The following is a 12,481-nucleotide window of genomic DNA, read 5'->3' as shown; positions in this document are numbered from 1 at the left end:
TTGACTTAAAGATGACATCATATCTTATTAAGGATAGAGGATGTTACCCCGAGGGAACTCGGATCCATCTCCTCTCAGCGTAGTCTCCAATTCTCAGTTCTAATAGTCATGTTTTGGAAACATACTGCTAAAATTCTAACCCTCCTCAATATATGTAGTAAACACATGAATTAATCAAACCTAAGCCAATTTCAGGAATTCACATCCCCCACAAAAAAAAGAACATGGATTCGTTGCAATAAAGTAAAATCAAGAGATCTAAAGAGTCAACTGAACATTCTTGCCTTTGAAGATGCCTTGCTTAGAATCTTCTGTCTATGTAGCTGGCACAATCTTTATTTTATTGAATGAGTGGATTGATGTGTTAAAGTAATATGGTCAAGTCGATCGAATTTAAAATGTATGTATCATGGGACAGCTAAGAACTTGTTTTGTCAACCTGTTGTGAAAACCAAAATTAGGGGAGATCGTGGGAAGACTTGATGCAAACGAGTGAGCGTTCAGTACAAAGGCACAAGCCTGGTCCATGGCAGCCGCAGACTCTAGAGGGATCAAAATTAAAGGCGCTCCCAAGAGACAACCTCTTATGAAAAGCTGGAAAGAAATGTATTAACTTTAACTCAGGGAAAAGATAAAATTGATAAGTACCGTGTGACATATTACTTTCCTTGATGGCACTAAGGGTAGTGATTATGATACAGGTACAGCTAGGGGAGGAGAGCAAAGGCCTTTTCCACAACATACATCTGCGAATTCGACTTTTGTTTGAGGCTACAACCTTTACTTAGCATTTTCAAAGCCTCTTTGCTTTCTCGGCCCAAAGTTTTGGCTTTTGCAATATGTGTATTCTTGAAAATGCCTGTGCGTGAATGGAATTTTTGCGAATCAAATCATATTATATGTACACCAGAGAGAGCTCATTACTTAAAACCTATAGTGACTCACTTTTGAAATCAAATAATCACTCCCAGTCAGTCGATCTTATAAATTCAGATTTTCTACATCAGGAGCGTTTAAAGTAACACCTGTACTACTTCACTTAAACTCTCAGCCTCTGACAACACAGAGACAATTAGTGAAGATGGCCACATCCCCAAGCTTCAGTAGACCTTATTGAGGCGTAAAAGACACATTCCAGAAGCCCCAGCATCCCCGATCTTTCAAAGAGTAGAAAGGCTTAAGAAAAGGGTGGCCATGCGTCCCAGCTTATACATGTCATCCCAGTGTAATTGTTGATAGTATCTCTTTACTCTTAAAAGCATACCGGTTTGGATGATAAATTATATGGTCGTCCTAAAATAGACCAGAGTCTACTTCCCTCAGGCTACATCGAGGTTAGGAGATCACTCCAGTTTATCCTTACCCTCTTGGAATTTAGCTAAAGGCCAGCGTTCTTCTGCTTGCATGGCAGAATGCATCTATTCAGAACAAAAACGTGCTGATTATTAGCCAGTATAATATGGCTCCTGGGTGACTGTGACAGGACCTGACGAGATGGGTCAGAGCGTCACTCAGCAGTGTTTTCCTCGTCCCATTCTGTTTGATCTCTGCTACTAGGCCTGCGTTTTGCAAAGAAAAGGAATGCTGATGTTAAAAGAAGAAACTCTGTTTCTGTCAGCATTTTCCTTTTCTCTTTCCTGGACATGTCTAGGACTACATCTGCCAATAGCTTTCACGTACAAGTCACATTTTATAGAAGTGTCGCAAAGTGCATCGTGCAAGCTGTCACGTCGGGTAGGTCACCTCAAGAGATCCAGGTTCCGGCAAGATCCGGTCTTGCCAATGAGTCTTGCTGGATCCGAGGGGCTTAGAATCCTAGGGAGCATATTTCTTGGAGTTCTCAGTTCCGCACTGGGCAAGCTCTGACTGGGCGGTTGAAAAAATATCATAAGGGGTTGTTTGGGTGAAGTTCTGCGAGTTGGAGTTGTCCCTTTAGCCCTTTTATTAAAACATTTTTCTCTCCTTCCTCACCCCCTTCCCTCTCCTGCTGTTTTGTGACTGTTCTTTCCTAACTTCACAATTCTTGGTGGAGATAGGAGGCTATAACCTCGCCAACACGGCTCGGTGCTGGACATACTTGACCGGGGTCATCCTAGGGAAAACGCTGTCCTCAGAGATCCCGGATCATGAGGTAAGTAAGGCTCTGACAAGTCCTCTCTTCTTTAAGGGGAAGAGCTGAGTCATTCCACCTAATCAAAATCACGTCCTCGCCACTCAATACCGTTTTGTTGAGAGACACTCCAATAACAATAACACACTGTCTTGGCAGAATAGTGGACTCTTGTTCCAAAATATCCAAGACCTTCTGCCTTTTTTTACGAGAGATCTCAAAGGCCAACTAACTTTAATTTCTCAATTAATTACACAGACTGTGGGAAGGGGTCACCTGTTCACACAAAGAACTCTTTGGAATATGTGCATATTTTCATCCCCTAGCCTCACAGAAGAAGGGGCAGTTTGCGAAATGTGTGAGCGGGGTTCCCGTCTATCTTTAGAAAGTCCCATAAGCAGTGTGTCGCACCTGTGTTCCTTGGTGGTAGTTCTGGTCTCTCGTTTGCTCTGCCGAACGTAAAATTTAAGAAGCAGGTGATCAGCACAGAGACGGGCCTGGTGTTTGTGCAGAGATTCGCGGCGCACAGAGCTTGGGACAGGACCATCCGAAAGGCGAAGCGTGCCGTTCGAACTCGCCATTTGCTTTGATCACATGAGATGGGCTGGATGTTTTCCAAAGCCAAGATGTCTGTTCTAGTTTTCCCAAAGTAGGTGACTAGAAAGCTGTCTGGGACCCATGAGTGTGCTGGTAATCCCTTACCCGGAGGTGTGCCCCCTCCCCTCCCGCCAACCCACACCTGGCAGGAAGTACGCTATCGCAGGTCAGGATGTGGAGCCACAGGCCTCCGACGGTGTGACTTAGAGTAATGAAGCAGTACCTGCCCCCACTCTCACTCGGCTTGTAACGTTTCCATTCCTGCCAGATGCGGAGGATGTACACTAGGGAGCGTTATGTTTTTGAAAGTTACTATTATTTTTTAAAATTTAGAAACAACTCAAACTAATTTCCTTCCAATTTTCTTCTATCCATGGATGAGGTATAATATGTATCTCAGAAAACCTACTCGATGTGTCTAGAATACAAAGAGAAGGCAAACTATAATTCGAGACAATTCGCTGGTGTCAGGGTTAATAGAAGTCTCTTTTCCTGACTTACCTTTATGCAGTATTTGGAAGCTTTATGAAATAGAAGGGTAAGCGAACAAATTACATTTGTGAACAAATGCAATCGCTGTTATTGCTGTGGGAGTATCTCAGATTGCATTGGAATTTAAAGCACTGAGACTTCAAAAACTGATCAAGTTATGTCAAAAAGGAGTTCCTAGGAAACGATGCAAATCCATAGATTCCTTCGTCTTAACGGTTGATAAAAATTTAATAAAGGTGAATATCGCCTCTGGTACCTGGGGAGGCCGTTTGCCTCAGTGAACGTGGGCTTGGCCTTATAGGTGTGTCCTGTATTTACAGTGACATATGCTGCCAGATTAAATGAGATATACGTACGTCAAGTACCTAACGTACACTTCTTGGCACATAATAGGCACTTTTGAAATGCAAATTTTCTCCTTTCCCTTTGCGTGCTCTTGACGACTTCTTATGCCCAGACATTTATGACTTTGTCGCTCATAAGTTTGTCCAAAGCCTTTTTGAATCCCTTCTGTCCTTCTGGTATTAGAGATGTGAGTCATCTAAGAAAGAACAAAGAAGAAAATTGAAATGACAGTCTTCCAGGTACAATAAGATAATATTTTAATAAAAATTGTCAAAAGTAGACTATGCAGTGTGAAGGCATATATAAGTTTTGTGCCACAATACGCAGTTGCACACAAATATGCCTGTGGTCCTCTCTAATCAGATCAATAAATGGTAGATCAAAATATTTACTGAGCTCCCATCGTGTGCCAGGCACTGTGGTAGGTGTCTTGGGAGACGCAGAGACACCGAGACCTCATCCCCTACCTCAAGCAGCCAAGAAGGAGGGTGGTATAAGCGCTGGGAGAATATGTAGGTACAAAAATCATTCTGCTACAGAGCAGAATAAGAAGCACAAGACAGTCGGAACACTGACCATGGAGATGCACATCAAACATAAACAGGATACAAAGGAGTGTACAAAATACCCTGCCCTCTAGGAGCTGAAAATATAACTGAGAAGTCTAGTCGGTGACAGGGTCAAGACAGTGCAGCAGTCAGCTGACCCCCTCACTGTCTTCCCTCCTCAGTCCTGGGCTTTTGTTCTTCTCTCTCCTGGAATAATAATCCTCTTCCTCCTCCAAGTACCTCCCCGCCCTCACATCTCAGCATGCCATCTTCCTAGGTCCTGCTTCCAGCCTTATGCCTTTAGAGATCCTTTACCTAAATATACCCAGAGCCTTTCAGCTCTTCCTTCGTGTTCATTTGTCCCTTCATTTAACAACTATTCACTGGGCCCCCACTACTTGCCCGACCCTATTCAGACCTGGGTTCAGAGATACAATGACCAACAAGATAAACCCAGTGCCCTCAAAAACCTCATCATCTAATAAAGGCGACAGAATAATGTGTTCGAATCCAGGACAGATGAGGAGCATAGAGGAAATGTTTCATCAGGACTTTGAACTGAATCTTGGAGGCTGATTGGGCGTTTGCCAGCTGAAGAAGTGGGAGAGGCATTCTAGGCAAAGGAAACAGAGATGGGAAAGGAAATGGTGCCTCGTGGAGCCGGTGAGAAGTTTGAGACAGTAGTAGAACCTAGGGTTTATGAGAGAGAATGGGAGGGATTAGGCTTGAATAGAAATGAGAGCTAGATTATGAAGCCACTTGAATGCTATACTAAAGAGCTTGCTTACACTTTTTCTCTGTTACAAGGTTCAGATACACTTCTATAACACTTCTGGTCTGTACCATTCATTTGGTCATCTGTGTTTGGGTTCTCTGCAGTCCTCCCCACCCCCAATTCTTAGCAGCATTAACTATCCACCTAGTTGGTTTTCATTCATTGAATGAACAACTGAATGAATGAGTGCTTGAGTAATCCATGTCTCAGCATTCACGTTGGAAAACTTCTGTTTTCAAGACGGAAGGATGGAGTGGATGCGTAATCTCGCCTTTTTCTGGAAACAGTTTAACCCCAGTAGCAAGTACCCGTCCTTTGCAGGAAGTACCAGGTGGATACCAGCTGTAGGAAACAGATGTATCCATGGGAAAACACTGGGTTGTCAATGAAGGGAGGGGAGTTGGGAAGGCAAGCCCAGCACAAATATTAGAAGTGATTAGTGGTGAGATTTCAGTCATCACCCTCATGAGATACAAAACTAGTGATGCCATAAAGCCGGTGATCAGGGAGTTAGTCCTAGCTCAAGAACGGGAGAACCATGTTGGCCAACCACGCATAGAATAAGGAGGCAGTCCCATAAAAAGACCAGTACATGGCTAATTCAGCAAATCACCCACTCCGTGTAATAAGGCTTATGGACTATTAGATATAAGAACATTCTATAGTACAGTTATACTGTTTGGATCCTATGATCTAACATAGGGTAAGGCAGTTGTATTTGTACTTATATATACATATATGGATACATATATACAGATATGTCAGGTATACGTATATACCTGAATCATCAGGTACATTTATAAACAATTTAGTGAACAAGAAATACTTAGCCAGCCACTTTTGATGGACTGGTTGGATAAACTCTGCCTCATTCTCATGATGGAATATATGTAGCCACTGAAAAATGATTAAGTTGATTTACATACAACTATATGCTGCTAGTGTAAAACAGTCCTACAGCGCAATCTGTAGATTACAATGAAACTATAGATTGATTTGGTGAGAAATAACATCTTAACAATATTTAATCTTTCAATTCGTGAATTTGCTATACTTTTCCATACTTAAGTCTTTTATTTCAAATTTTAATTTATGCTTTTCAGCAAATTTTGTTAATTTTATCCCTAAGTATTTCATGATTTTGATGTTATAAATGGGACTTTTAAATTTTAATTTCCAAATGTTTATAGCTAGAATATAGAAATACAATCGATTTTTTATGTTTATCTAAAATAATGTGACATTGCAAAACTCATTAGCACTGGTAGCTTTTTTGTAGATTCCTTAGCATGTTCCATGTATACAAACATGTCATCTGTGAATAAAGAGAGTTTTACTTATTCCTTTTTACTTATTCATGCCTTTTATTTCTTTTTCTTGCCTTGTTACATGGGTTGGGACCTCCAATGCAATGTCGAATTGAACTGATGAGATTGAAAATCCTTGTCTTGTTCCCAATCTCGGGGGAAAGCACTTAATCTTTCACTCTAAAGTGTGACGTTAGCTGTAGGGTTTTTTTCCCCCTGTAAATGTCCTGTATTGGGTTAAGAAAGTTCTCTTCTATTCTTAATTTACTGAGAATTTTTCTCACAAATGAGTGTCAGATTTTGTTAAATGCTTTTTTTTTCATCTATTGAAATGATCTTACAGTGTCCTCTTATTCTATTAATACAGTACATTACAGTAGTTGTTATTTTATTTTAATGTTAAACTAACCTTACATTCCTGGAATAAATCCTACTTGGTCATGGTATATTATTATTTTTTATATATTGCTGGATTTAGTTTGCTGAATATTTGTCAAGGAAGTTTTTTTGTCTATGGTGGTAACAGATGTTGACCTGTTGTTTCCTTTTCTTGTAATGTCTTTGTCTAGTTTTGATATCAGGGCAATGCTGATCTTATAAAATGACTTGAGGAGTACCCTGGCCTCTTCTATTTTCTGAAAGAGTTCACGTAAAATTGATACTTACGTCCTACATAAATGTTTGTTAGAATTCACCAGTGGAAACATTTGAGCCTGGAGTTTTCTACATGGGAAGGTTATTAATTACGAATTCTATTTCTTTACTAGTTATATGGCTATTCAGAGTTTCTATTTCTTCTCATTTCCACATTGATAATTTGTCTTCAAGGAATTTGCCAATTTACTCATAATATTCCCTTATTATTCTTTTTAGATCTATAGGAGTTGTAGTGATATCCTCTCATTCATTCCTAGTATTGCTGATTTCGGTCTTTTTTCTTGATTGTTTTAGCTCGTGGTTTATCAGTTGTATTGAACTGTAGTTTATTTTCTTCAAAGAACCAGCTTTTAGTTTAGACTTTATTTTTCTCTTCTATTTCATTATTTCCGCTCATTTATCTGTTATGTCCTCCTTTCTACTTTGTATTGATTTTTAGTTCTTTTTCTAGTTTCTAATGATAGACACTTAGTTCATTGATTTTAAACATTTCTTCTTCTCTAATATAAGCACTTTATGCTATAAATGTCTGTCTAAGCACTGCTTTAGCTGCATCCCACTAATTCTGATATATTGTTTTCATTTTCATTTGTTTCAAAATAAATATCATCTGATTTTCTTCTTTGACCGATAAGGTTATTTAGAGGTGTGGGACTTTAAAATTTGAGTTCTAAATATTTGAAGACTTTTCAGATGTTTTTCTGTTTATATTAATTTTAATTTATTTTTGTTGTGCTCAGGTAGCATACTTTGCATGATTTCAGTACTTTAATATATGTTGAAATTTGTTTTATGACCTAATAATGTAGGATCTAATTCGGTGAATGTTTCGTGTGCAATTTGCAAAGAATGTGTATTTTGCTATTATTGGATAACATTTTGTATCATGAATTAGATCCGGTTGGTTAGGAGTGTTATTCATGTCTTCTATATTCCTGATTTTCTGTCAGCTTGTTCTCTCAACTACTGAGAGAGTTGAAATCTCTGACCACGATTTTGGATTTGGCTGTTTTTCTTTTCAGTCATGTCGGCTTTGGTTTCATGTATTTTTGAAGCTTTCTTATTGTATACATATTTAGGGTTGTTATCTGTTCTTGATGAATTGACCCCTTTATTTTTATGAAATGTCCTTCTTTATCTCTAGTACTGTTCCTTTATTTGTTTGATTTTCATATCGTTACACCTGTATCCTTATGATTATTTGTGCGGTATATCTTTTTCTGTTCTTTTACTTTAACCTATTTGTATCTTCATATTTAAATTGGATTTCTTACAGATAGCATGTGGTCGGGGCATGATTTTTTATCCAGTTCGACAATCTCTGCCTTTTTGTTGGGGGTATCTACACCACTTATGTTTAAATTATTTATATGTTTATGTTTAAATCCATCTTCCTTTTCATTTTGTGTCTCATCTGTTCTTTGTTCCTTTCTATTTTCCTGCCTTCTTTTGAATTAAGTAAATATTTTTTTAGGATTTCATTTATCTCCTTTCTTTGTTCATGAGTTATAACTCTTGGTTTGCTTTTTCTGTGGTTGCTCTGAGATTTACAGTATGCATTTTTAACTTATAGCCTACCTTCAAATAGTATTACCCTCCTTCATGTATAATATGGCACCCTTATGGTAATGTTCTTCCATTTTTCCACTTTCCTTCCTTTGTGCTATTGTAGTCATAGAGTTTACTTTTGCATATGTTATAAACCCTATGATACATTGTTACTGTCTTGCTTTAAGCAGTCGATTCTATTTTCTTACATTTTAAAAATATTAATTCATTTAAAATAAGAATACTAAGTTCAGTACACGTTAGCACAAATAACCGTATACCCAAGACAAAAATAACCGTATAGCCAAGACAAAAATAAATTTCATGAAAAGAATGGCATCGCTATACATTTGTCACATCTGTAACATTTGGCTTAATAGATGACAGTTGGTTTCTCATACGTGCTTCTACATTCAATGTATTTTGATGTTGTTTTTGTTAAAGTATATGAAGAAAATTCAGCCTTACATAAATACATAGTTGGAAAAGGGACAAGTACTTTAATAACCTCTGCTGATAATTATGGATATTCTTTCTTCAATACTATACAAAAACTCTGCAAATGGTGGTTTCTTAAAGGTTAATGCTGGTGGAATCTGAAACCATATCAATGAACTTTTTATTGTTACATTAAAATTCAGTCATCTTATACATATCGATTATTTGGAAAATATTGAGTTATGCACATATTACAGATGTTGAAACATTTTATACAATATCAAAAAATCCCATTGGCTGGTATCCCCATCGATCTCAGTGGAACGACGCTTAACTTTTGGGATGCTGTCAAGCTTACACTGGCAGAATGAAGTTTTTCAAAATTCTAATTTTCACTCAAAACCATGAATATTATCATTGGCAACAACGTCAGTTGTTTACCCTAAAAGCGATAGGCTCACTTCATTTTTCAGAAAATATCTGCTCAATATCCAAGTATTTAATCATGGTTTTTCCATCAGTTGTTCTTTGTAGCAAAAATGGTGTTCCATGAAAAGCGGCTAGTTAAGCCACAGCTTAATCACAAATGTGCTTTTCCTCCAGACAACCACCATAGTATAGTTTATAACAGAAGCACTTTCTTCATACCTCCTGTTTTGTCACACAATATTAAATCCAGGATTAAGATTTAATCATTTTTAGTGCTTCACCAAGGACATTCTTAAGTAAAATTGATTTTTTTTTGCTGTGAGTACATGACAGTAAAGAATAAAATAACTGCTGATATACCTTGGTGCTGCTGCCTTCACGTGTACCATAGTGCCAGCTGTTCTATCCACTTCTGCATTTGCGCCTCTGTGAAAATATAAACAAAGTTGCTCGAGGATAAACCATGAGATTCAAACAAGTTATTCAGCACTTTCGGTATTTTTGTATGACTTGTGTTTGTTGCCAACCATTGACATAAAAAAGGTTTTCTTCAAAGATAGTTGGTGCCGATACCGCATGAATACAAGCAAAACAGCAAGTCCAGCCACATCTGTGGACTTATCTGTTTGTAAAGGGAAAGTACAATTCTGCAAACGAGACCACAACTAAGCCTTCATGTTTAGAGCTAACTGTTTAAATAAACAAGTTACTGTGTCATTGAAAAGAGGCAGTACTGTGAGTTATTTTACTGACTTTTCATGCAGTAGGCATTGAGCAATGTCAACTGTCCAAGGCTTTATTGGTCTCTAAGCTATTATGTGCATTTCTCCAACCCATGCAATGCAATAACTTATGCATAAGATGCTTCAGTGACTTTTTCATTTCTAGTTTGAAAAGCTCTAACAATTTGGGGGTTTTGATAAGCTCATCATGTGTATACTTAAAATATTCGATTTCCCTTTAACTTTGAATGAATGGTCTGAAAATGATGCCACCACTTAAATAGTGAATTATTTTGGAACTATGAAAATATTCTGTGCATAAGACACTATAAGGTAAATTAATGACATATATAAAGCTAATTTTAATCATATTTTTGGTTCTTACTTACGTTTTACCCCGTCTCTGAAGTAAATGTCTTCCTTCCATGAGTCAGAGCCTTCACTCATATTTCAGATTCATCTTTTTCAGCTTCTTTAAACATAGATGTTGCAGCTCTGATTTGAGAAAGCAAGTCTCCTAATGTCCCTTTATTAAGTCACAATTCATTCTGTTTCTATCTAGGTGGAAGTAAAATTATGGGATTTCAAAACTAATAAAGTCACAGAGATTAAGTCAGGTATAACCAAGGATCCATTTTCCACATGTCTGTTGTGGTTAGGGAGTCCAGGCACGGGTATTGGTGCCAGTTCTTCAGAGGGAAAAACTAAGGAACTTAAAGGAACGGATGGATCCAGAGCCCAACCAGGCAGGAGGTCTCGTAGTAGGGGCACCTACTCTATGGGCCTCAACAGGGGGTACAGGTAGACTAGACACCTACCCATACCAGCCAAAGGATACAATGCTCAGGCTAGAATGCACCAGCTCTGAACAGCTCTGGACCACACCCTCTATCTCCCCAGATGGACTGTGCCACCTTTTGTCTGGACTGCCTGTCTCACTCCTCCGTGACCTTCAGTGGCACGTCTTTGCAGTCAGCACATATGCAGCCACCACTGGCCCGATATGGCCCTAAATCATCATTTAAAGAAATTAAAAGTTGAATAAGAAAATATCTTTTATATTTATCTATATATTTACCTTCTCCAGTATTTTCCAATCTTCTGTACAAATCCAAGTTTCCATCTGGTAAAAGTTACATTCTGCCTAAAGAACTTCAGGTAATTTTTTAACAATGTAGGTCTGCTAGCAACAGATTCAGCTTTTGTTTGAAAAGTCTTTATTTTGTCTTAATGTTTGAAGGATAGTTTCACTGGGTACAGAGTTCTAGGGTGATCATTTTTTTCTTTCAGAACTTTAAAAATATCATTCTGTTGTTTTCTGGCTCGTGTATTTCCTCATGAGAAGTCTGTTAACAATCTTATCTTTGTTCCTTCGTATAATCGGTGCCCTTTGTGACAAGTTTTCAGCAGCTTGATTACAGTGTGCCCTGGTGTGGTTTTCTTTGTGTTTATTCTTTTTGGGATTTATTGAGCTTCTAGGATCCTAGGGTTTATTGTTTGCGTCAAATTTGGAAATAGTTCAGCTATTATTTCTTGTCTACCCTTTCTTTTCTCTCCTTCTACTTCTAGTCAAACCTAGGGTAGACCAGTTTTATTATCCTATATGTCACCACAACACTTAAAAATTTTTTAGTCTTTTATTTCTCTCTGTGATTCATGTTGGAGAGTTTCTATTGCTTTGCCTTTAAGTTTATTAATCTTTTATTCTGCAGTTTATAACTGCTGTTAATCCCATCCAGTGAAATTTTCCTTTCAAATACTGTATTTTTCATATCTAGAATTTCTGTTTTTCAAAATATCTTCCAATTACATAAAATCTTTTTTAAAAAGATAACCAGGAAAATAAATGTTCATTTCTCTCGTCATTGTGTTCATATTTTCTTTACATCTTCGAACATATTGAGCACGTTTCTAATAGCTGTTTTAAGATCTTTGTCTGTTCTATTATCTCTGTCATTTCTGAATCTGTTTCTGTTGACTGATTTTTCTCTAAGTTATAGATCACATTTTCCTGCTTCCTTGTATGTTTTGTAATTTTTTAATTAGATAGCCAAAATTTTGAGCTTTACATTGTCGAGTGTTTGATTTTGTTGTATTAATTTAGAGAGAAATCTACTTTTTCTGATAGACAAGTTTTGTAGATCAGTTTGATCCTTTTAAGCTCATTTACAGTAGGTCTTGAGTAGTCTTTGCTCTTGGGCTAATTTAGCCCATTTTAAAGGCACTGTCCCTCTGAAGTGTCTACTGATACCTCATTTATCTAGGAATTGTTGATCTTGCAGCTCCTCAGTAATCTTTTCCCTGAAAATTTTTCTAGACTATCTTTGTGAAGTTTTACCCTGTACAGGTTCATATTGGTATTAATAAAACAAACAAACAAACAAACAAAAAGAAAAGAAAGAAAAGAAAAGAAAAGGGGACCTCTATGCATATTTCTAGTACTTTTTTTGGCTTGTCTCTGCCTCACAATTTCTAACTACCTTGGCCTTTATGAATGCAAGTCCCTGTCTCTT

At 37.6% G+C, this 12,481-nt stretch overlaps 1 protein-coding gene across 1 annotated transcript in view; it reads left to right on the top strand.

Moving 5' to 3' along the window:
* The window catches only part of HDAC8 (histone deacetylase 8), a 172,802-nt gene that overhangs the window by 68,998 nt on the left and 91,323 nt on the right, over nucleotides 1–12,481 (top strand). Inside the window, exon 9 of the mRNA XM_006908550.2 lies at nucleotides 2,037–2,131. Coding sequence (XP_006908612.1) covers nucleotides 2,037–2,131 — 95 coding nt within the window. The remainder of the gene's footprint in view (nucleotides 1–2,036; nucleotides 2,132–12,481) is intronic.

Source organism: Pteropus alecto, unplaced genomic scaffold, assembly GCF_000325575.1.
Source record: "Pteropus alecto unplaced genomic scaffold, ASM32557v1 scaffold312, whole genome shotgun sequence".
Taxonomy (NCBI): Eukaryota; Metazoa; Chordata; class Mammalia; order Chiroptera; family Pteropodidae; genus Pteropus; species Pteropus alecto.
The sequence above is the reverse complement of the archived record's forward strand: the minus strand, read 5'-3'. Positions and strand labels throughout refer to the sequence as shown.